The sequence below is a fragment of the Mustela putorius genome, unplaced genomic scaffold (assembly GCF_011764305.1).
Source record: "Mustela putorius furo isolate JIRA1106 unplaced genomic scaffold, ASM1176430v1.1 tig00003896_pilon_pilon_pilon, whole genome shotgun sequence".
NCBI classification, from domain to species: domain Eukaryota; kingdom Metazoa; phylum Chordata; class Mammalia; order Carnivora; family Mustelidae; genus Mustela; species Mustela putorius.
Genome location: NW_025422045.1, coordinates 1588590 through 1612500, shown reverse-complemented (window position 1 = coordinate 1612500; position 23911 = coordinate 1588590). Strand labels below are relative to the sequence as shown.

General features: G+C 36.3%; 1 protein-coding gene across 7 annotated transcripts in view; it reads right to left on the bottom strand.

The window, feature by feature from the left end:
* The window catches only part of TCF12 (transcription factor 12), a 392538-nt gene that overhangs the window by 3478 nt on the left and 365149 nt on the right, over window positions 1-23911 (bottom strand). For all 7 annotated transcript variants that reach the window (XM_004777303.3, XM_004777305.3, XM_004777304.3 and 4 more), the window contains 4 exons: window positions 16156-16270; window positions 14965-15127; window positions 10126-10358; window positions 2236-2389 (listed from right to left, as the gene is read on the bottom strand). In XM_004777303.3, the coding sequence (XP_004777360.1) occupies window positions 2247-2389; window positions 10126-10358; window positions 14965-15127; window positions 16156-16270 (654 nt within the window). In that variant the 3' untranslated portion in view covers window positions 2236-2246. The remainder of the gene's footprint in view (window positions 1-2235; window positions 2390-10125; window positions 10359-14964; window positions 15128-16155; window positions 16271-23911) is intronic.

Genomic DNA, 23911 nt, shown 5'->3' with positions numbered 1-23911 from the left:
TTATTCGGTTCCATAAAGAATTGAAGGTTATAAGGTGAAACCAGACAACCACCTTTGTGAAATTAGCAACCGTTAAAACATATGTTAAGGTGATAAACACAAACCTATAAAATTTTATGGAACCAAGTAAATTTGCTACATTTCTTATAACCCTGAAACTTTTTCTTCCTTTTTTAAGGAATCTTCATCTCTTTTTGATAGGTGAGAATGCCTGGGTTTAATTTTAACTTAAGTGGGGGAATATCTTCATTCTCAAGAAAAGGGTAGAGACATGAAAGCAGTATCAGATATAAAAGCAGTAAAAGAACTGGAAATAAACATGGGAAGGAGAGAGATGTGAGGTGGGGAATGAGACCAGGAAGAGAGTAAGAGGAAATAGGTACAACTAGAGAGAGACACAGGCTCTGTGATAAAAGTGACAACTCAACGTCAAGTGCTCTTATCATAGCCTGGTGGCTACCTGGGACCTGAGCATAACAAGTTACCTCTCACCACTCTTCTTTAAAATGAGATGCCAATTTAGAAATATTGAAAAATAATGGCATGTTTTTATTTTAAAATGTTAAAGTCTATTTCTGAACAAAAATATCTATCTTTTCAAAAAAAATATCTATCTTTTCATGATAGTCTATATTGTTCACAAAATATGAAACAGTGGCTCGAGTATTAAAGGATCTGTAGGGGTGACTGGGTGGCTCAGTCGTTAATCGTTTGTTTGGCTTGGGTCACGATTCCTGGGTCCTGGGATCAAGCCCCATGTCAGGCTCCCTGCTCAGTGGGCAGCCTGCTTCTCCCTCTCATCTCACACCCCACCCCCACCCCGTGTTCCCTCTCCAGCTGTGTCTCTCTGTGAAAGAAAGAAAGAAAGAAAGAAAGAAAGAAAGAAAGAAAGAAAGAAAGGGAAAGAGAGGAAGAAAAAGAAAGAAAGGAAGAAAGAAAGGGGATCTGTAAGTTAATTAGCTCTCATCTGGTCTCTTTGACATGCATAATCTTTTAGGTTGCTGGGTACTGTTTTGTGGGGGAGTTGGAGGTGGGTTAGTTTTCTCCAGTGTTCCAGTGCTACAAGTATAAGTAATCACATTAACCCTTCTTCCTTTTGTCCCAAATGAACTCTTCAGTTTTGGTCTAGTTTGATCTTAGGAAGGATGTATACAGAGGTGGTATGAACCAAATTCTTCAGGAAAACGTGAGTTAACGTTTGTGTTTTACAAAATATTCTATCAAATCCAGACTTTCAGCTCAGAATGAGATAGCTACAAAGATGACTAAATGAAATTGTACTTGACATTTTTTTGTGCTTCGCACCTCCCATCCATTCACCTTTATTTACTGCTTTTAATGTCCTGATGAAATTGAAAAAAGAACTATACACTGGTGCAGGCAGATTATAAAAATGAAGTTCCCAGATGTATCCCTAACACATGCTGCTAGTTAAAATACTTAATTACATTCTATATTAACTTCTGACACCTAAATAATAACTACACAACTTAGGTTGTTATAGATCATATAAATGTAAATATTTAAGAAAAAGGATGATTCACATTAACTACTTGGGCGACAACCTCATATTACCCTCATCACACTGTTAAACAAAAAACATAAAAAAGTGAATTGTGTTTAATCCATGAAGGAAAAGAGAGAAAGAACAGTTTTCAACATGTAAAATTCCAAAGAGAAGGGCACTGTGGTTCTATCAGATGTAGTACCTTTATATCCATTAGTAGATTCCAGAAGGTATAAGTGATATACTTATGAAAGAAGATGCATATTACAAACTTGCATTATTGATCCAAATGGAAGCAACTAGTAAGTGTATAAAGATTTCATGACAGGAAGAGGTGGATGGTTAAGAGAAAACTAGCTCCTGATACAGAGGAGTATTTCTGAGTAGAGGAACGAGGACTCTGAGTGGTAACAAACTTAATTGACTGATTAGTCACTGTACTATTTTCTTCTTGGATCAGAGCAGTATTCTTGTGAGAGCATATACATGATGATCCAGAGCAGGAGAACCCAAAATTCTTTGTAAATTACAGGATACTATCCCACTTTGAATAGTAATCTGATATTAAAGGGCACTGGCTCTCTAAGAACAGAAAAGTAAACTGTTGGGATTTCAAATTACATGTGACCTTTCCATGACAACTGCTACTAGAGAATTCTGTTCAAAGGTTCTTAGTTTCAGACGAATCAGGTAATTTCCTTGCACTTCCTCTTCATACCCAGACTTACCTGGCTGATGTTTACATATGACCCATAGGGTTGGTAGTTTCACTAAGTCCAGGATGGGTTCCTGGCAGTGTGGTTGGCGGCTCTGCCGATACGGCAGAAACTTTTTCTTCTTCCCTTCTCTTAAGGCAGGCTGCTTTGGGGTTAAGGTTCCTCTCTGAAACAAGGAAAAAATAATTTTTATCGTTACAGTGGTAAGTTATGAATTAGGGACTCTTAGGTCTTAAATTGAACAAACTGCTCTTACGTTTTCTTTCTTTCTTTCTTTTTTTAAAAGGTTTTATTTATTTGACACAGAGATACAGAGTACAAGTAGGCAGAGCTTCAGGCAGAGGGAGAGGGAGAAGCAGGCTCTCTGTTTAGCAAGGAGCCCGACAAAGGGCTCGATCCCAGGACCCGACATCATAACCTGAGCTGAAGGCAGCCGCTCAACTAACTGACTGAGCCACCCGGGCATCCCTTATATTTTCTTTCTAAGGGGATTACCACTCTCTGCAATTTCATTCCCACAAGTAACATCACACAGAGGCAACAATGATGTGCTCACATAAACCTTCAGATTAAATAAGCCTCTAGTGAGTATTCGGTGTTGTCTTATTCTGCTTCTGATTTAGTTTTCTGGGTTTGGTTATCTATATCAACATCCAAAGGTAAAGGCAGTTCTTTTACTGCTTCACTCAAACATTTTGGCAAGTGCCAGTGTTAGTCTACCAAATCTCCTCAGTATCCTGCTAAGATATAGTACATTGGATTGATAGGAATGTGACATTCTCTTATGTACCTGGAGAGAGACATCTGTACTTTATCTAGAATTTTATCAGCTTAGAAAATGATAAAATAAATACCCTCAGCCATTCCTCTATAAAAAAATGTGCCAACTCCTTAAGGTAGAGAGGTAGCTGGCACATTATCTTGCTTTTCTACTTTTATATGTAGAATGAGATGACTGAATGTTTCTTTCTACTGCGAGGTGGGATTAAAAGGGTGATAAAAAACCTTCTCTACTGCTTTGTATATAAGATAGCAGAGACATGAGGCGCCTGGGTGGCTCAGTCATTAAGTGTCTGCCTTTGGCTCAGGTCATGATCCCAGGGTCCTGAGATTGAGCCCTGCATTGGGTTCCCTGCTTGGCGGGAGGCCTGCTTCTCCCACTACCCCCTGCTGTGTTCCCTCTCTCGCTGTGTTTCTGTCAAATAAATAAGTAAATAAAATCTTAAAAAAAAAAGCAGAGACAACTAGATGGAATTTTTGAAGTGGGCATTTTCAAGAGTAGAGGGTCTATGTGAAATAAAGGGAAAGAAAACTACTGGATTGAAAACCCACTGGATCAATATTCACTTGGGAATTATTTTTCATGATATCTTTTCCTTAAATGAGTATTTACTTATTTTTAAAGATTTTATTTATTCATCTGAGACAGAAGGACACATAGAGAGAGTATGAGCAGGGGGAGAGGGAGAGGGAGAAGCAGACTCCCCACTGAGCCAGTACTACCCCCCCCCCCAAATGCAGGGCTTGATCCCAGGACCTGGAGAGCATGACCTGAGCTAAAGGCAGATGCCAAACCCTCTGAGCCACCCAGGTGCCCTCTTAAATAAGTTTTATGGACAAGATATCCAACCCATGACAGTTTTTGGTTAGTTTTTTGTTTCTGATAATATCATAAAGTGAAAAGTTGTTAAATGCATTTTTGTGAACTGATTAAAAATGTCCTAATGAATGTAATATAAAAGGATCACTTAAAATTAGTCTGTAATGAAGGGGTGCTTGGCTGGCTCAGTCAATGGAGCATGGCACTCTTGAGCTTGGGCTTGTGGTTTGAGCCACACACTGGGTGTGGAGATTACTTAAAAATACATTTTGGGGCACCTGGCTGGTTCAGGTGGTAGAGCATAGGACTCTTTATCTTGGTGTCATAAGTTCAAGCCCCATGCTGGGTGTGGAGACTACTTAAAATCTATAAAGAAAAAAAATCTGAATAAAATTTAGTCTATAATGAAAACCTATTTTGCAGAAGATGTGAATTTTGTTAGATTTTCTTGAAATGGCCAGCTGAATGCAACATAGCAGGACTCTTCTTTTTTAATGTTATTTCCTGTAAGCCAAGTAAAATGTATTTGAACATGCGTTTATTTACAATACATATTTATACTCACTTCTAAGTTTCAAAAAGTAGACAAAAGACTTTATTATGGTAAACTCAGGTGATTCTATTGACAATTACTCATGCACAATGATAAAATTTCATTTTAGAGTTCTTATTTTCTCAGCCCCTCTATTTGGGAAAAGACATAAAGCTGTTTCAACTATTAAGAAGATCAGGGGCGCCTGGGTGGCTCAGTGGGTTAAAGCCTCTGCCTTCACCTCAGGTTATGATCCCAGGATCCTGGGATGGAGACCCACATCATTGGGCTCTCTGCTCAGCAGGGAGCCTGCTTCCTCCTCTCTCTCTGCCTACTTGTGATCTCTGTCTGTCAAATAAATAAATAAAATCTTAAAAAAAAAAAAAGATCAATGAAGAAAGAAAGGTATACACTTATTATTATTATTTTTTAATATTCTATTTATTTATTTGACAGAGATCACAAGTAGGCAGAGAGGCAGGCAGAGAGAGAGGAGAAAGCAGGCTCCCTGCGGAGCAGAGAGCCCGATGTGGGGCTCGATCCCAGGACCCTGAGATCATGACCTGAGCCGAAGGCAGAGGCTTTAACCCGCTGAGCCACCCAGGCGCCCCAGGTATACACTTATTTATTAGGATAAGAAGTAAGAAAAAAAGGCATGTTCATCATTATGTAAAAATACCAGGAATTGTTTTCTTAACAAGTAAATGTGCACTTCTAACTAATAACTAGAGTTCTGTCTTTTATTAGGTGTCATGTCCCTTTGCTGTGCAGAGAGCAGTCTTCTATAATGACTGGAGAGACTGAAAAGGGCATAAATTAACATGTTAAATCCAAAGAGGAGAAAGTTGAGATTTGAAAGTTTTCTAGCTGAAACAGGTTCACATTTATCTCATTAAAAAAACACTGCTCTTAGCCAACTATGACCTTGTGTCACACAAGGATGATCAGAATAGCTAGAGAGGACCAGAACCAAAAACTCAAGTTGGGTAATACCTCGCAAGATTTCTACGGTCAGTCAGAAAAAGAACATTCAGGGCTGTAAGAATCAAGAGAATAAGCGCTAGAAAATGTTAAGTGAGGTTTGATCCAAAAAAGGCAAATGCTAGTGTTGTCTTTTAATACCCTCTGGTGTGTGGGATCAGCCCATGGGAAATGTATTAAGTAGCCAGAAGCCTTGATGTACAGGTGAGCAGCCATTACCTGCAGGGCATGAGAAGTGACCGTCTTTCTCACATTTCAATTACAGTAATAATATTATTGACTTCCAGTATGTAATTGAGGACTTAGCTGTCTTAAAATACCATCTTCTCAATGTACCTAAAGCTCAAATTTTGGCTAACTACACAGTCACTTCTTACATTATTATGACCAGATAAATATTCATTATAATAACTATGTGGACATACTTGCAAGTCAAGAATTTTATATTTTTTCCTTACTTGTATGACTGCTTGTTTTTCCTGCAGTTAACACTTGCTTTGCTATTCATTTGCTAGTAATGCTAATTTTTTCCCCCTGACCCATGCTCCAAGAGATCTAATAAATGCCTATCATCATTTTTTTTTCCTTAAAATCTCAAACATACCATCATTTCATATATTAATTCCATTTTCTTACCCTGGAAAGAAAATTGGGAAAAATCCCTTTCTTTCTTCTGCAGCTAACCAACATCTGTTTTTGTTTTTAAGATTTTATTTATTTTAGAGAGATACAGAGCGAGCACGAGCAGGGGTAGGGGTAGAGGGAGCAGATTCCCCACTCAGCGGGGAGCTTGATGTGTGGCTTGATCCCAGGAAGCTGAGATCACGACATGAGCTGAAGTCATATGCTTAACCTACTGAACCACCCAGGTGCCCCACCATCTCCTATTTTCAATGTATAGGCACATTGATTTTCTAAACCTAGTAGATCTTGTCATGAGATCTCCTTTTGATGCTTTCTGTGTTAGATTCTTTGTTTCTCGGATCACATGCCTTTATCTTTATTGATTATGTCCTTACTTGGCTAAAGCATATATTCCAGAAGCCTTCTGAGAACATGTACATAGGAGGTAAAATTTTCAAGTCTTTGCATATCCAAAATATCTTTATTCTATCTTCACCCTTTGATTAATGGTTTGGGTAGACACAGAATTCTAGACTAAAAATGATTTTTTTCCTTTGATTAATGGTTTGGGTAGACACAGAATTCTAGACTAAAAATGATTTTTTTTCCTCAGAATTTTGAAGGCACTGTCTTACTATGTCCTGGAATCCAGCATTATTGGTCTAGAATTCTGATGATATTTTGACTCTGAGGGATCCAACTTTTTCATACGAGACAGACCTTTGCTTAATCTTCCTGTTTTCAGGTAATGCATTCTCCAATATTAGCACCTTCAAAGAATAGAGCCTTTCAGGGGCTAGGAGTTTTGTGGGACAGAATAACTTGCTTTTTGTGGTATTCCTCCTGTTCCACTTTAATTTCTTCTGTCTAAATAAGTCAATTACGACTACTCTGTCTACTTTCCATCTTACACACATATTATGCTCTCTGATTTGAATGCTATAATCTTTTTCCATCTGTCTTTGTGGATTAATACTATTTTTATTCATTTCAGTGAAGATTTAGTAAGGAGTATTATCAATGAATATGCTAAGACTACCACGTTATTACCATATCACTGCAACTAAATTAAAATCTCCTGAGGGTAGTAGGGTCTGAAAATTTGGGAAAAGGAAAAGCCTCGGGTGATTCTGGCACTAGCCAGATTTGGGAACCATTGTCTTAGCTCATTCATCTTCAAACTTACTAAGATACCAGGAAACTAAAATCCTAATAGTTCTACTGTCCTTAAATTATTCCTGGAAGGGAAGTAAGCTGACTGAGCGGACCTGTGAAAGTTTGAGGAGGAAATGTCTAACCACTAATCTAATTGTTAGTAAAGATAAGACTAGAAAGTTGAAAGTAATATGTAAAATCTACTGAGAATTAGTAAAACTAATGTTGATTTTATAGTTGTCAAAACGGAAAGGCTTAAACTGGCAATGGCAGGGACTAAGTAGAATTTGGTATGTGAAGCACCAAGACACAAAAAGTGCTCTGGCAAAATCTGAGGCTCAGAAGGGAAGCCGATCCTCCTGCTCTTCTCTAGAATACACAACTGGTTGCCCTCCTGATATAGCCACTTGTCCAGGGATAATAGTTTGCGGACAGCCAGATACAGTCCTGAAGCATTATCCCAAATCAGGTAAGGAAAAAGTGCAGAGAATGCCCAAAGTAGTCCTATAAACAAAATATACCTCTTTCTAGAAACCAACGCGCCCAGGGACTGCTGAGTAGAACCCTTGTAGGGATGAAGAGGCTCTCAGAAGTAAAGAGGTTACTCAAATAACTCAAAACTGCTAGAGATAATGTCCAGAGAAGACACTGGCCATATTAAACTCTAAAGGTGCTCCCATAGAAAGGCAGAGGAATGTGGGCTGCACGAAGGGTTCTAAATCCATTTTGACAGATAGCCATCAGAGTGCCTTTCAAGAAGGATCTTGAATGAATCCCAAGGTTTTTACATTAAAGACATAAAATAAAAGCTCTGATCTTTGAAGCCCAGAGTCTGAGGTTGGGAGGAAGGTAGGCTTTTATGAATATGAAAGCAGCCCCTAACTGAAGTTATAGTCAGTGTATTTTAAATTCTGTTCAAATTCTAATCAGTCAATGGCTCCTTATATAGAGCTTTCCAGAACTGCACAAAAAAGTCAGTACCCAGGGTGCCTGGGTGGCTCAGTGGGTTAGGCCGTTGCCTTCGGCTCAGGTCATGATCTCAGGGTCCTGGGATCGAGTCCCGCATCGGGCTCTCTGCTCAGCAGGGAGCCTGCTTCCTCCTCTCTCTCACTCTGCCTGCCTCTCTGCCTACTTGTGATCTCTGTCAAATAAATAAATAAAAAATCTTAAAAAAAAAAAAAAAGTCAGTACCCATTAACAGTTACCAGAAAATTATCTTACAAGTGAATGAGTAAAATCCACCCAGGCATGGTGGAGTTTACAACTTTTTTCAAACACAGAGGTATTTCTCATTTTGATGACTCAGATATAAGAGTCTGATCTTAAATGAGGTGTTTTTAAAAATAAAGGACTCTGTATTCTAGCTCTAATAAACAGCAGGAAGGAAAGCTGTCCAGGGATAAGTTCTTGCATTGCTGCTGTCCAAACAGACCAGGTGCTGACAACAGTTTTTACAGCAAATAGCTGGGTAGAGCCAGGGTAGAAAATATCTTGGGTCTGCAGAGCAGAAGGAGGAATGTACAGGGACCACAAAACACAAGTGCCTCACTGCCTTCAGAGTGAGAAAAAAGGTGTCAGACACAATGAAAAAAACAAAACAAAACCCCAAAACTCTGATAAAGTGAGAGCAAATACTGAAGGCTCAAGGAATCACTGATCCTACCACAGATGAGTGGGCAACAATCAGACTCTTTGTGAGCATCCCAAGGGAGTCTATACATTCTTGAAAATCAGGTTTCATTAACATTCACCCTTTACAGATAGTTCAAGGGCCTTGACAAGAGCAAGTATCTGAGTTTAATGGTATACTGGTTATGCATGAAATAATCTATTCATTATCCTTATTAAATATATTGGACGGAAGTGGATGGATCAATTAATTACTATGGTTAAGCTCTTCTGAAAGTGTATTCAAGTTCTCCAAGCTCTGGTTTCCTTAGTGTATTTCTGTTGTGACCAATGCTGAGGGGCCATGGTTATAGTTGTTAAGTGTCTGCTCTATTCATATTCTTTTTTCTTTTCTAACTTTCTTTAAGTAAAATCCCATATAAACATCCATTAAATAAGAAAGAGTTGTTCTTAATGAAGAGAAGCTAGAGGTAGTGTTTGGAACCCAAGGGCACATCTGTAATTCTTCACAAAAAGACTTAGGATAAAACATTCATAACTCTGAATGAGAAAACAAAGAGGAATATGAAAAAAAAATAAACAATAATAAAAAGTTTCAAGGGCAGGAATATTAATTGGTAAGATAGGGTCCAGCATAGAGGTGATTTAGATAGGAAGTGTGCAATAAATAGTTGTTTAAAATATGTTCAAAACTTCTTCAAGATTCCATCAAACTCCTCAAAAGATTAAACAGTTGGGGCACTTGACTGAGCCAGCAGTTGATCAGCCTGTAATAAACTACAATTTGCCCTGAGAAACACACAAGCATGTCGGTGCACATTAGGCCAAGAAGTTCATAGCATTCCTGATCAGGAATCAACAAATAAGCCCCGAGACCATATTAACCTGGGTATGAAGAACATCTATATGAAGTAAAGCTGGGAGGGGCCATGATCAGGCATCCTATTAATCAGCAGGGCCATTTTAATAGACAGCCCAGGGTAAAGTAGGAGAGAAACTCAGTACAGAGAATGGGGAAGACAGGAAGAAGCAGGGAGGAAAACAGACCTAGGCAGGTAAATTCAACAGTGTGGGAGATCAGACTTAACATGAACAGGAACAAGAAGGGCATAAAGCACTAATGCTGAGCAGAAGGCAGAGGCTGGTTATTCTCTGCAACATTTCAAAGGGTTGTGCTGGTTTGTGGGAAGCACCAAGCCTACAGATATGGACAAATACTAGGAGGCAGAGGTGAGAGAACTACACAGAAAACTTGATGATGCAGTGGCAGAAGTAGGAGTTGAACCTAACAAACAACTTCCCAAGCAGAAGAGCAAGTGAAAAAAGAAAAGTCTGCCCACCTAAGGCAGAACAGTTATTTATCTTTGCTGAACCTACTTACCTCTGACTTGCTGTTCTAGACTAAGGATGACTGCCACGGCCTGATGAAGAATAAGGAGTTTTGTTTGGGGTTTTTCACTCTTTAAATGGAGCTGACACATTCGACCAAGCTCTTTGAATGCCTCATTAATATCCCGCACACGTAAACGTTCTCTGGCATTGTTAGCCATCCGCCTTTCTTTCTCCCTTTCTATCTTCTGTTCTGGGTTCAAATCCTCATCTTCATTAGTACTGCTAGAAAATGAAGTAACAACAATGTCTATTAGATCCCTATAAAAATTACCTATAAATTTTACCAAATAGTTGACATAGTTACACTTAACATGATTATATATATATATATATATAGATATATATCTATATATCTATCTTTCCAGTCTTTCTTTAATGCATATATATATATATAGTTGAAATTATATCACATACACTTTCAAAAATTTTTATTTATTTATTTACTTACTTATAGAGCAAACACATTGTATAAGTGGGGAGAGGGGCTGAGAGGAGGAGAGAGAGAATCCCAAGCAGACTCCACGCTGAATGTGGAGCCTGATGCAGGGCTTGATCTCAAAACCCCGAGATCACCACCTGAGCTGAAATTAAAATTCAGAGGCTCAACCAACTGAGCCACCCTGGCACACCACAACATACATTTTTAAATGCATTTTCCATTGCATATTCAGCATAAACACTTCTCCATACTAGCTTAAGTCTTTATAAACATAATTTGAATGACTACATAACATTCTAGGGCCTTACTACAGAATGTGATCAGCATCAGCATTACTGGGACTTGTTAAAAACACAGACTCTCAAAGTTCTACTGAACTGAATTGAAAGCTATATTTTAACAAGATCCCTGGCTGGTTCATATGTACATTAAGGTTTGAGAAGCACTGTCCTAGTATACTAATGTACTATAATTTGCCTAACCTGTGCTCCTAAATATATTCCAAATCATCTCTCTCACATGCTATTTCCCCCCTCACCTGATGAGGAAGAAGAAAAGCTTAAGACACAGAATAAGAGAAGTATCTCAGAAAATGACTACTTTTTGTTTAAGAGAGAAATATCGTCAGTAGCGATGATTCTAAAACAGGCATGGGGTGCCTGGGTGGCTCAGTCTGCCAGGCATCTGCCCTTGGCTCAGTCACAGGGCAGGGTTGAGCCACAGGGCAGGGTTGAGACATAGTCTTGAGGTACTGGGATCAATCCCTGTGTTGCACTCCCTGCTCAGCGGGGAGTCTGCGTCTCCCGCTCCCTCTTGTGCTCCCTCTCTGTCATGTACACACTCTCTCCAAAACATAGATAAAATCTTAAAAAAAAAAAAAAACAAACCCCAAAAACCCACAAAAAAACCCATGAATCAAATGGAACAATTTTTTGAAGGACAAATTGGCAAAATGAACCCAAAGCCTTAAAATGTTCTTTATATCTTGATCAGCAATTCTAACTTAAGAAATTCACTCTAAGGACATAATTAGGGATATGCATAGGAATTTATGTAAAAAAGTTGATAACAGAATTATTTACTCTATCAACTAACTGGGAGTCCAATAATAGGACACAGGTTAAATAAGTCACAGTACATCCAGACAACTGTCTACTGTGTAGTCTCTAAAAATTAGGCTACAGATTGTGCTAATAAGTAAAAGATGCCAGACACAAGACTACATATTGTATGATTTACAAGAACCTCTAGAAAAGACAATGCTCTAATAATGAAAAGCAGATGAATGGCTGCCAGGGGATGGAAGAAGGGTACTGATTACCAAGGGGCATAAAGGCAACTTTTTGGGGTGGTAGAAATATTCTTATTAGTAATGTTGTGGTGGTTATAAGACCATACACATTTGGACAAAAACTGTACCCTTAAAATGGTGCATTTTATTATATATATATGTGAATTAAACTTCAATAATGCTGACTAAAAACAAAGGAAAAAACATGTGAGAAAACTCAGGGACAGATGAAAATATGAAAAATACATTGCTATGTGAAAAAGTTGATATTGTAAAACTGATAACCAATTTAATTCCAATTTATATTTATGGGATATCTATTCATTAAAGAGTAAATAGTAGTTAATTTTTGAAAGATCAGTTTCTTGTGATTTTTGTGTTCTTTTCTATATTTTCCAAATTTCTGTAATGAAAACAGATTAAGTAATCAGATAAAAGCTCAAACATTTGAAAGAGATGATCTGGAATTACTTTTAGAAAATTCTATTTATTTTTCAGAAATAAATGACTGAGGAGTCTCTCAGAACCCTGAAATAATATGCACAAAGGAGCTCTAATAAACTTGAGTAGTGTAATAAAGATTAAGTACATAATAGATTTTTTCTAGCTAATTGTCAAGAATTACATAAAAATGTTCTTTTATATTAGAATCAATAGCTCTTTTATTCAAAGAAAACTTTACAGATCATCTAGCCCAAAGGGTTCCAAATGTGGCCACCCATCAGAATCTTCAGGGGTACCTGAAATATATAGGCTTTGAAGGTCCCACTACCAGAGATGCTGATTTAGTGAGCTTGAGTTGGGACTAAGACAACCTGTTTTTCTAAAACATTTCAGGATTTTGTGCTTTAGGGCTGAGAACTACTGCCAGATCCAGAGAGATCAGTGATGATCCTAGCATTACATAGCTAATTAGTGGCAGTGTAATGACAAGGACCCAGGTAAGTATTCTATGGAAACAAGGCTATACCACACTCCTAAAATCATCATTATCATAATAGTAACTATACTACCTTACTGCATGCAAAAAAGTGGCAAAGGGCTTTATATGCATCATTTTCAGTTTATTTCCATAAGAACCCTGTAATACTCTCTTTTTTGAGAAAAAAAAAAAAAAAAAAAAAAAAAAACAAACTCCTGAAGTTCAGAGAGTTTTAACAACTTGTCCAGGGTAACTTGGCAAGTATGTGATGAAGCCATAATTCAATCAAGGACCATGATATTAATCTATTGATTATCATTAATTACTAAGCACTGCTGTTACTAGTAAACTATTATACCTCCTTTTCATTTTCTGATGACCTATAATAGGGTTCAGTAATCTATGGCCCATGAACTGGCTTCTTGTTTTCTTACATAAAATTTTACTCAAAGAGCTATGCTCAGTTGTTTATGTATTGACTTTCGTTGCTTTTATCATAATGGCAGGGTTGAGTAGTTGTGACAGAGACCCACCCAATGGCCCACAAAACCTCAAATAGCTACTGTCTACCCTTTACATGGAAAGTTTGCTGAACTCTGACCTTTAAGGTGAAAAGATGAATAAGAAGGAAAGATGCAAATTATTTCTCTTAAAATTCTATTTGAATAATAAAACTACTAAAGAATTAAGATGCCTCAAAGGAGTAGTCTCTGGATTCTCTGACCCAATTTTTACTTCTTCATGCTCCTGTACAACTGAGTATAATGCATACTAAAATGATAATATTAAGGGACACCTGGGTGGCTCAGATAGGTAGGCATCTGCCTTCAGCTCAGGTCATGATCCCAGGGTCCTGGGCTCTCTGCTCAGCTGGGAGTGTTTCTCCTTCCCATTTCCCCCTCCCTCCAGATTGTGCTCGCTCTTGCTCTCTCTCAGATATATAAACAAAATCTTACAAAAAAAAAAAAAATGACAGGGGCACCTGGGTGACTCAGTGGGTTAAGCCTCTGCCTTCAGCTCGGGTCATGATCTCAGGGTCCTGGGATCTAGCCCACAACGGGCTCCCTGCTCGGTGGGGAGCCTGCTTCCCCCTCTATCTCTGCCTGCTGCTCTGCCTACTGTGACCTCTCTTTCTGTGTCAAATAAATAAATAAAATCTTTTTAAAAAAATGACAGTATTAGAACCTTAAAATTTAATTTTTAGATTAATTTTCAATTTAATTTTTTTAGTTATATCTTCCGCGCTCATCGTGGTCTTCTTTGTAGCCTAATTTAATACAAAGAACAATGTTTTAAATATCTGTGTGTGATATATATACATATTATTAATGCCAAAAAACCAGGGTATGCCAGAAATACACCAAACCATCTAAATTTAATGTAGAATTAGAAGAAAAATTCGAGGGAAGAACCTGAAAATCATTTGAAACTAATGTACTATGTATCAATATCCATAGTGAAAAGCAAAGTCAAGTCTGGTTTCTAGAAAATCTTCTCCAACATCAGTCCACCTGGAGTACTTCCTTTTCCATATTCTCCTCAAATCATTGTTTAAATCAGGAGTTGGCAAACTTGCCCTGTAAAGGGCCAGATAGTAAATATTTTCAGCTTTGTGGGCCATCTGGTCTCTGCTGTAACTACCCAAATCTGCCACCGTGTTGGGAAAGCAGCCATAGACCATATGCAAATGAATGGGGTATGGCAGTGTTCCAATAAAACTTTATTTATTAAAAAAGACCATGGGCTAGATTTGGCCCATGGGCCATAGTTTGCTGACCCCTGGTTTAAATCATACAACAGAGTTTTACCATAAACATAGCGTTAAAATAATATATTTAAGTATTTATTGGTGTACTGAATCTAAATGTCTCCAAATGTAAAATTTGACTTGTTTTAATTATTTTGTGCTCTAACTGAAGGGAGGGATATAATTCTTTTTTATATGTAGCCCCTAAAATACTATGGTATAATGGAATGCATAATTTTGAAGTCAGCATTTTATGACCCCCCCCCCTTTTAGGGCTACTGTGAGCACTAAATGAGGTAAAATATGAAGTCCTAACACAGTATCTAGAACATAGATGACACTTAATAAATGCATGACACCCTTCAATTTTCAAAGCATTTTCACCCATGGCGAGTGAGTGAAATGTAATACCTGGATGCTAACAAATACCTTGTTCTGCCTCTAGATGAAACCTTGATATCTTTTTGGGAGGATTCATCATCTGATTTCATGTCATCTGATGAAGGAGGTTCATGAAGGTTTTCATCTTTTTCTTTGTTTTCAGTCTTGATTTCTGCTGGAACAACAGTTCCAGACTGACTTTGCAAGCCACCTAACAAAGAGGCAAAGAAACATAAATGTCCAGAATTAGAACTAAGACAGTAAAAAACCTTCTAGATGGTGAATGTTTTTACTTGTTACAGGACTCTTATGGACGTCTGAAGATGTATGATAATATACTATTTAGCGGTGGAAAGAACAGATCCACAAACCTTGGAGAGAATTACTTTTAAAGCATCTGTATTTAAAAGAAGTCTGGGGTGCCTGGGTGGCTCAGTGGGTTAAGCATCAGATTCCATGCTCAGCAGGGAATCTGCTTGAGATTCTCTCTCTCCTCCGCCCCCCAAATAAATAAATCCTAAAAAATTAGTAAATAAATAAAAGAAGAAGTCTGACCTTGATGGTCACTCTAATGCTCACTTTAAGGCACTATTTAACAACTGAACAAATATGAGAAACCTGATGCAGTTTAGAAACTGACTTCTAAGATACTGCTAAGGTAAAGGAAATAAGCTTTAACATTTTCCCAGATAAACACAATAAAATGGGTCATATGATTAAATATAACTGGGAAAACTTTACTTTGGTGGTCTTAAAATTAGTAATATATTTGTATTTATAAGCTCTATTATAACATTTATCAGTTTGTTTTTATCAGTTTATTGTTTGTCTGTCTCTCCAATTAAATTATAATCTTCTAAATAAAAGCTATTATATCACTTGGAGCTCTCAACATACTCAGAAAAATTCTTTACTGCCTCTAAGGACCATAAGGGCTCAGTCATGAGGGGAAGTGACTAGGAAAGAGATGTAACAGAATCATGAACAGGTAAGATGACCAGAAAATACTGAACAGTTTGCATGTGGTTCTATCTGTCAATAAATATCTACAGTTGGCCCAGCCAAATAGGAAAATTGGAACTAAATACCTACCCTCTATATTCAGTGGTACTACTGTTTGGAATTGCCCCACCTAAGATGACTTTTGGTTCACAGATGTCAATCTGCTTGTAAGAAAGATGACAGTGTTCCAAATGATATCTCTGTATGCATTACTGCTGGGACCAACAATACAGTTACCTCTGTAATTTTCTTGTGTTTTGTGGTTCAAGTCTGTGCTTGAAGCAGTGACCGTACTAGACAGGACTGAATGATTGCCATTGAGATTGACAGAGTCTTCTCGATGAGTTCCAACCTAAAGTTTAAAAAGAAAAAAAAAAAAAAAAAAAAAAGTCAAGACCATTTAGGGGCAATGATTGTTTAAATTCTTTTAATGGGCCTAATAGAGAAAATGAAATCTATCATTCATCTGAATTTAACAAATTTTTTGGGGATGCTACTCTTCTGATTTTTGGATTTCAAAAGACTTGCTGGTACCACTGCTTCTGAATCAAAATAAAAAAAAATTCCAACTTTAAAATTTTATATTCCACAGAAGGTTGCTGTTTGAAGTGAATGAGCCAACAGAGATAAAGCACTCTAGAAACCATAAAGCACTACACATTATAGCATCTGTTAATTATCCTGCATCAATCAATCTGCAAATCTACTCCATATGCATATTCCATATGTATGAATTTGCATTTAATAAAATATTGCTACACTCTAAGTAGTAACAGTATTTATCTATACTTTGCTATACCCTTTCCTCACACACACATACAGTTTCTTTTTTCTTCTTCCTTTGTCTCTCTCAAAAATTTTAGAAGAGCAGCAAAAGCAATATAAAATGAAATAAACTTAAAACAAAAGTTCTGCATTGGCAGGCAACAAAAATGACGTATTTTTATTGTTTTAGAGAAAAAGATGAATTATGCTAATTGCATAAATCATAATTAGCCTAAAATTAGAAGACATGCAAGTATCACCAAGTATTTTAGCTATAGTTGTATTTTTAGAAAAACTGGTTACAAATAAAGCTTTTATTAGAACAGTAGCACATGTGTCAACTACAAGATTAAGCCTTTAATTAAGAGGTTTATTGCTTGGAGTTATATATAAGAATCATTGTTTTTCAACAAATCCCTCAATCCCAGCAAACTCTTTTGCTCTGGATCCCTCTTGAGTAATTAATTTAGCTTTTATCTTTCATGAATTTGTACGGATTTTACCCTAAGAGGTATAAATACCCCTGTGCAAGTTTATCCTTTGGTTTCCTGTGAACCCAACAAAAGGGACCAATGCAAAGTTTCAGGCAACAGGCCATTTGGTATTGGACTAGATTAGAAAACATCAGGTTTTTCACCACCCTTTTAAAGAAATGTCTGCGCTCTGTCCTTACTCTTATCTTTCATGTAGCTTTTCTTTTTAAAAATTTCCAAGGAGGGAGGCTGGCATAGGAGAGGAGAGTAGGAGCAGGGAGAGAGATTCTTAAGCAGGCTCCAAGCCCAGCATGGAGCCCGAGGTGGTGTTCCATCTCTCACAACACTGAGATCATGACCTGAACCAAAATCAAGAGTCACTTAACTGACTGATTCATCCAGGTGGCCCTTTAATGTAATTTTTAAAAACCCACTTAATGTATTCCCTGTGTACTTCTAAATTTATTTAAGGATCAGTCATTGCTGAGGATTAGCTGCTTTCTTTGCTTGCTATAAACTACTTAATGATCTAAGAAGGTCAGTTTAAAAATCCCATTTATAAAAATAAATATAATATAAATACAATATACAGCTACAAAACCTTTGGGACTTTAGGAGCCTAAGCCTATTCTAAAGATAAATACTACCAGAACAATATTGACTGGCTGAAGAAATCATTGCAGGACAAAGTAAAAGCTAAGATTTCTGTGTTTGTGTTTAGAATGTGAACTTAAAACAAAACTTCCCCTGATCTTTGGTAATACGTGGTAAATTTTGTTTTCACCTACTATTCTGAGCCAAGTATTCATACCAAGTAACTTAAAAGAAAATAGTCTTTTAAAACTTAAACTTTTAAACATATGTGCATTTACTCTATACTGTATATGTACAACTCATTTTACAGCTTTGTAAGACAATACTGTCGAATAGTCACAGACTGAATTTCCATCCAACCAATAAGTGATGATGCATCTTCCGAATTCTTACTTCTTTTTATTTTATTAGTAAAAACAATTTTTTGATTTTCTGAATCATTATCTAAGTAAATCTTAGATTCCTTTCCCTGAAGGAAAATCGGATGGCTGATCAATTTGTTTTGGGATATAAACACCAACAAATATTTTCATCTCTTTGGAATACTATAAATTAAGTATTTTTTTGGATCCCCCCCAAAATATTAAAGCTTTAAATAATGGCCTCAGACTAGCAAAAAGCTTGAAGTCTGGAGTTCTTCATGTTAATGAAGTTAGCAGGAACTTTTATTTTTTTTTTTGTAACTTGATTCCCCTTGCAAATGGCCCTCATATATTTTCTGGAGAATTTGACTTTCACAGTTCTTAAAGTTCTATTTAACCCTTGCTCACACTGGCTCCCATGTCCTCCTTTTAATCTGCAGCTACCCATTCAAAAAGCTCTGTCCACAGACACAACAGGTGTATAAACAGTTCTTTGTCTGAGCTCAGAGACTGGGCCAGCCAGATAGGACCCTATGTTTAATTGTTCCTCTCGTTAGCATACAGCTGACAGGCTGCTGCTACTGGGGGAGAAGTAGGGGAAGGCAAACCCCTAGGCCTGCTATGCTCTATATTCCAATTATTATGAAGAGCTCTATTTCAGAATAAAAGGCCCATCTCATTAAATGACATCATCCTGCATTCTGAATCTTCTCAATCTGTGTATGGCCTTACTTTTGTGGGAGCACCCAACAAGGGACCTGTTTTCATTTAATTTGGCCAATAGCCTTAGCACCCACAATAGAAAAATGCTAAATCTAATTAGTTGATGAATAAGAGGTCTTGTGAATTAAGAAGCAGACTGAAAAGTACTGAGTATGAATTCCTCTCTGATTATGAACTCTATTCTAATAATTTGTTCCATTTGTACTGTTCACTGAATACTAATTAATTAAATTAATCAGTATTAATCTACAGACTGATTTTCTGTATGTATTTTGTTTTACCTAAAGAGGGGTTTTAGGCTAGAAACGGTAGAATGTGGTGCTTCTTTAATGATATTGCCATAAACATATAACCTATATGGTTTTCAAACTTAAAAAAGTTGCCATTTAGATCAATTCTGAATTTAAAAAAATGGTATCAAATCTCTTAAAAACCACCATAATGTAGTTTTAATGAAAAAAAAATTAAACTGCCCACTTAGGAAAAAATTGGTTAGAAAAAGTAAAATATAGTTAAAAATAAACTCCTTCAATTCATTTGAAACCTAGACGTGCAATTTCTATGGCATACACCTATACTAATAAAATTAAATACTGTCTAAATGTAAGGTTAAAACAATTCAAATTTTCTATGTGACAAAAGTGCGAACTTTGAATAAATATTACTTTATTTGCATGTTAGTCTTTAATAACTTCATCTTAATTGTCTCTTACAACTATTCTCGATTCTCTAACTGCTTTAAGATTTAGAAAACAGATAAAACATATATTTACATCATTATATAAGAGACTTTAAATCCTACAATTTAACACTATTTATTCTGCTGTCACAAAAGAACACCAGACATCTTCAACCATGGCTTAAACAAGAAAAACCCAAATAATTAAAAAAATTAAAAGAAATGGTTGCATTAAATTTCCTTAGTATTTATAACAAAGAAATCAAAAGACCTTATGGATAAGTTTTATATCATAAATAAGGAACTTTTTAAGATTTCCATCAAGCTTCCATTAATACAAAAAACTTCTCACATAACTTAGTATGATGTTGAAATCACTCTTAGAGGAATGAGTACTTTCTGTTAAAGATAAAAGCGGTATCATGAGCTATCTACCAGCCATAAACAGATATGACATACAGTAACTTTTATACTGTTGAGACCTTTTAATAATGTCCAAGTAAAATTAACAATTCTGGTCCTTTTTGGTATTTTTTCCAGTTAGTAGTTTATTCCAAGAGTTTATTCTTAAACTAAATAAGTGGCAGCAAAACTGAAGTCCAATGTTGAACATTTTAATAGTTCCCAAAACCCTGACTTTAAAATTTGAAAGTATACCAATCATATCCTAGTAAGACTATCTGACAAAAAAGTCTCAAGTTTTACATTTGCATTCAGCAAATATGAAGAAATCATCAAAAATGTTGAAAGGGAATATGAAATAAGTAAATGAAAATATCAATCCTATTAAAAAATAAGAGCAAATATTAAAACTATGTCAGGCTGGCTATACTAATTATATTTCAAAAAGCAGGAATTATTTATTTCTTAGTTTCTTTTTCTTACACAGTAATCTTTCTAAGAATTTAATTTTTATGTGTATTAGATAGTTAAAATAATGTTAAAAGCTTTCTGTAGTAGAAACCTCATTTACTTCTAAACTTTGAAGCTGGTCAAGTTTAGTTGAAAGTAACAGTCAAAATCCAGTCTTTTGATTTTGGCTTCTATTAACATATGTTTCTCGCAGTTGGTAGTCTTATCTCCTTGGTGTGAAATATAAAAATCTTCTTCTGGAATACCAATTATTTCATCTATAAGACAAGAAGATGGCCCTTTCAAATATCAATACTATCAGCTATGGGTGACTATTATTGACATAATCTTCTTACAATCGAAAACAATGTAAAGAAAGTTTATCAGCAACTAAGTTATTTCCCTGACCAAGAGACACTATTTTGATTAAACCTGTCTATGTAGCCTGTTATAACAAGCAATCTTGATAGCATTGCAGGTGAGCGCTGGGCTGTCTGTACCACTTTTTTCTAGATATCAACTCTTACTCTTCTACTCTAAGTGTATTCTGGCCTACCTCAAATATTCCAACTACTTCAACAAAACTCCCAAACCAATTTCATTAAAAAAAAAAAAGGCAAGCAGTTTTAATCTACAAGAAAAAGAAGAAAACTTGTTAAACCCTTGTTACCTGCATTGGGAAGCTAATTTATGTTGTAATTCAAAAACTGGCAAGGTGTGAACTATTGGTTAAATCTGGTCCTGGTTTTTTTAATAAATTAAGGCGCTCTTTGGTAAATGAAGTTTTAGTGGAACACAGCCACACCCATTTGATTTCATAATGTCTCTGGCTGCTTTCATGCTACAATGTTAGAGTTAAGTAGTTGTGACAGAGACCATATAGCCTGCAAAGCTGAAAATATTTACTATCTGGCCTTTTTTTAAAAATAGATTTTATTTATTTATTTGACAGAGATCACAAGTAGGCTGAGAGGCAGGCAGAGAGAGGAGGAAGCAGGCTCCCTGCTAAGTAGAGAGCCCGAAGCAGGGCTCAATCCCAGGACCCTGAGATCATGACCTGAGCCGAAGGCAGAGGCTTAACCCACTAAGCCACCCAGGCACCCCTATCTGGCCTTTTACAGAAGAATGCTGATCCCTCTTCTAAATGCTAGGAGAGAAAGCAATATCCTATTTAAAACTTGCAATTAGGATAGTGACCTACAGTAAAGTCCCATGAAAACCAAAATTTTATTTGAATGTTCTGTGGAATTCCTGAAATGGTATTTATTAGAATAATTCTATTGTCTGCAAAAAATAAATGGAATGATGAAAATTACATACTTTAGAGAGAAGCTGACCTTACAAATTCTATATGGCGATACAGAATGGTTTATAAACTGATATTTCTGTGGTTACTTCGTAATTTTGGCCACGTAACTTCCATTTTTAGAAACCTTTAAAACAAATACTAATTTATGTTAATATAAAGGAAAAATATAAAAACTACCAGAAAGTCAAACAGGACCAAAAAGGAAAAGTGATTTGAGAATGTAAAATTGTATAATTTCTTAGTCATCATCAGTTAGAATACAGAGGGGCAGGAGGGAATAATAAAAGCAGGAGATTAATTCTTGGAGATGGCTGGCAATAGCTATATCACATACCTTCCAATATGAAGAGAGTTGATTTCACACAGGTGGGTTACTGGGCGTGTAAGAAGGGGGCTCCTGGCACTACTGATGTCCTCAGATAGTTGAAGAGCTGCCAGGATAAGAATCCTCCTCAACCAAATGCCTAAGACTTAGGTGGGAGAGTCCCTGGCTCACAATGAGCTTCATTTCATTCTATCCTTGGATCTTTTTGCTGAAATTGAGAACTAAGGACTCAGAGCTAAACTGTTCATTTCAGAAGGATGGGAGATGGAGAGTGAGTCACCAGAGAGTTTCAGATTTTTTTTTGACAGTTAATAACTTTTATATTTTGAGGGTAAGCCTGGCAGAAACATCTGTGGATCCATTACTCACTCCACTACTGACTGAATCTGGATGGGATGGATCGAGCAGACGATGTCTGGCAGATTTTCACCAGCTCCACGTCTCGAAAAAGGCCAGAACTGGAAAGAGGATCTTGGTAGACATACTGAGCAATAGTGTGGACTTAGCTGCTCTAGAACTGTGGCTCAGACCAAGTCAGATGTACTTCCTAATAAGAAGACTTTTTCTAAACTACTTTTTTTTTCCTTTTAAAAGAATATTTCTGGCAGCCTTTTTGTTGATGCTCTGAAGTAGGCAGCATATTCCTAAAGGATATAACAGAAGCTACTTTTTAAATTAAACTTCAGAGTAATATCTAATGAAACAATCTTTCCCTCCAAAAGTCCTTCTAAAATGTACTAGATTTCTACATGGCTTTGGAGGACTGGGTTTTGAAAAGTCTCTTTCCAACTCACATCCAAAGTTCATAAAAACAACCTCCGAAAGACAGAAGTTTTTATACAAACTTGACATTTAATTGGGAGGAGCCAGAGATATATCAAATATTATATAGGAGCAGTGAACTATTAAGAGGGAAGAATCAAAAGACAATTAAGAGGTGAAGGAATAACTTCAAATGTTGCAGTTCAGGCAAACTTGGGATTTAGGTATATTTAATTTTTAAGTCATTCTTATAAAGAAGGATAAGCACTTATTTCAACAAAATAATTATTTGACATTCTGCATTTATATTTACAACAATGCTATCTTATTAAACTACTGATATTATTTTACTATTACTATTAACAGTGATAATACCCCCTTCTATTTCTATGACTTTCATAATTTTAAATGTTTCCACATTTTATTAGCTTACTGAATGCAACAAAAATTTAGAAAGAGCCTGAATTTAAAGTTTCTGACATTGCAAAAAAAAAAAAACAAAAAAAAAACCCCCAAACTGGTTGTTAAGATATGCAGGCATCTAATGTTACTTATGCTGCCGAAAACACTGTATTCAGGAAACTAGGCAGCCGTGTTTGATGTTTACTTCAGCTGCTCCAAAATGAATATAAATGGCTGTCTGACATGTGAATGTGAAAATCTGGAACCAATCCTGTTTTATAGAACACAAGCCTTCAGCATTTGGGGCACCTAATTATTTTGGTGATAGGTGAATTTTACCCTTGATCACATGGCTTACAGCTAGAAATCTGTTTCATAGGAGAATATTTCATAGCATGCAATAAATCCTAAAAACAATGCTATAAACATTCAAACACACGGCATCAGTTAAACTGCGGGTTCAAAAAGAGCTTCATTCCTTTCAAGACAATCTGGATAAAAAATAACACAGGACATGTAAAAAATTTTTTGATTTGTTAAAAAATTTTACTTTTTTCTCTCTAAAGAATTATTATGTTTTTAAAAAGATGGATTGAATTATCTTATTCTCTTCAGAAATTAACTGAATATTTTTTCCTTTCATTGTCATTTAAATTACAGCTATTCTTAAAATTACTCCATATTTTCTTCATTTGGTAATAAAGCTTAAATTTGGAGTGTACAAATAATTTCACATTCCTTCTGCCT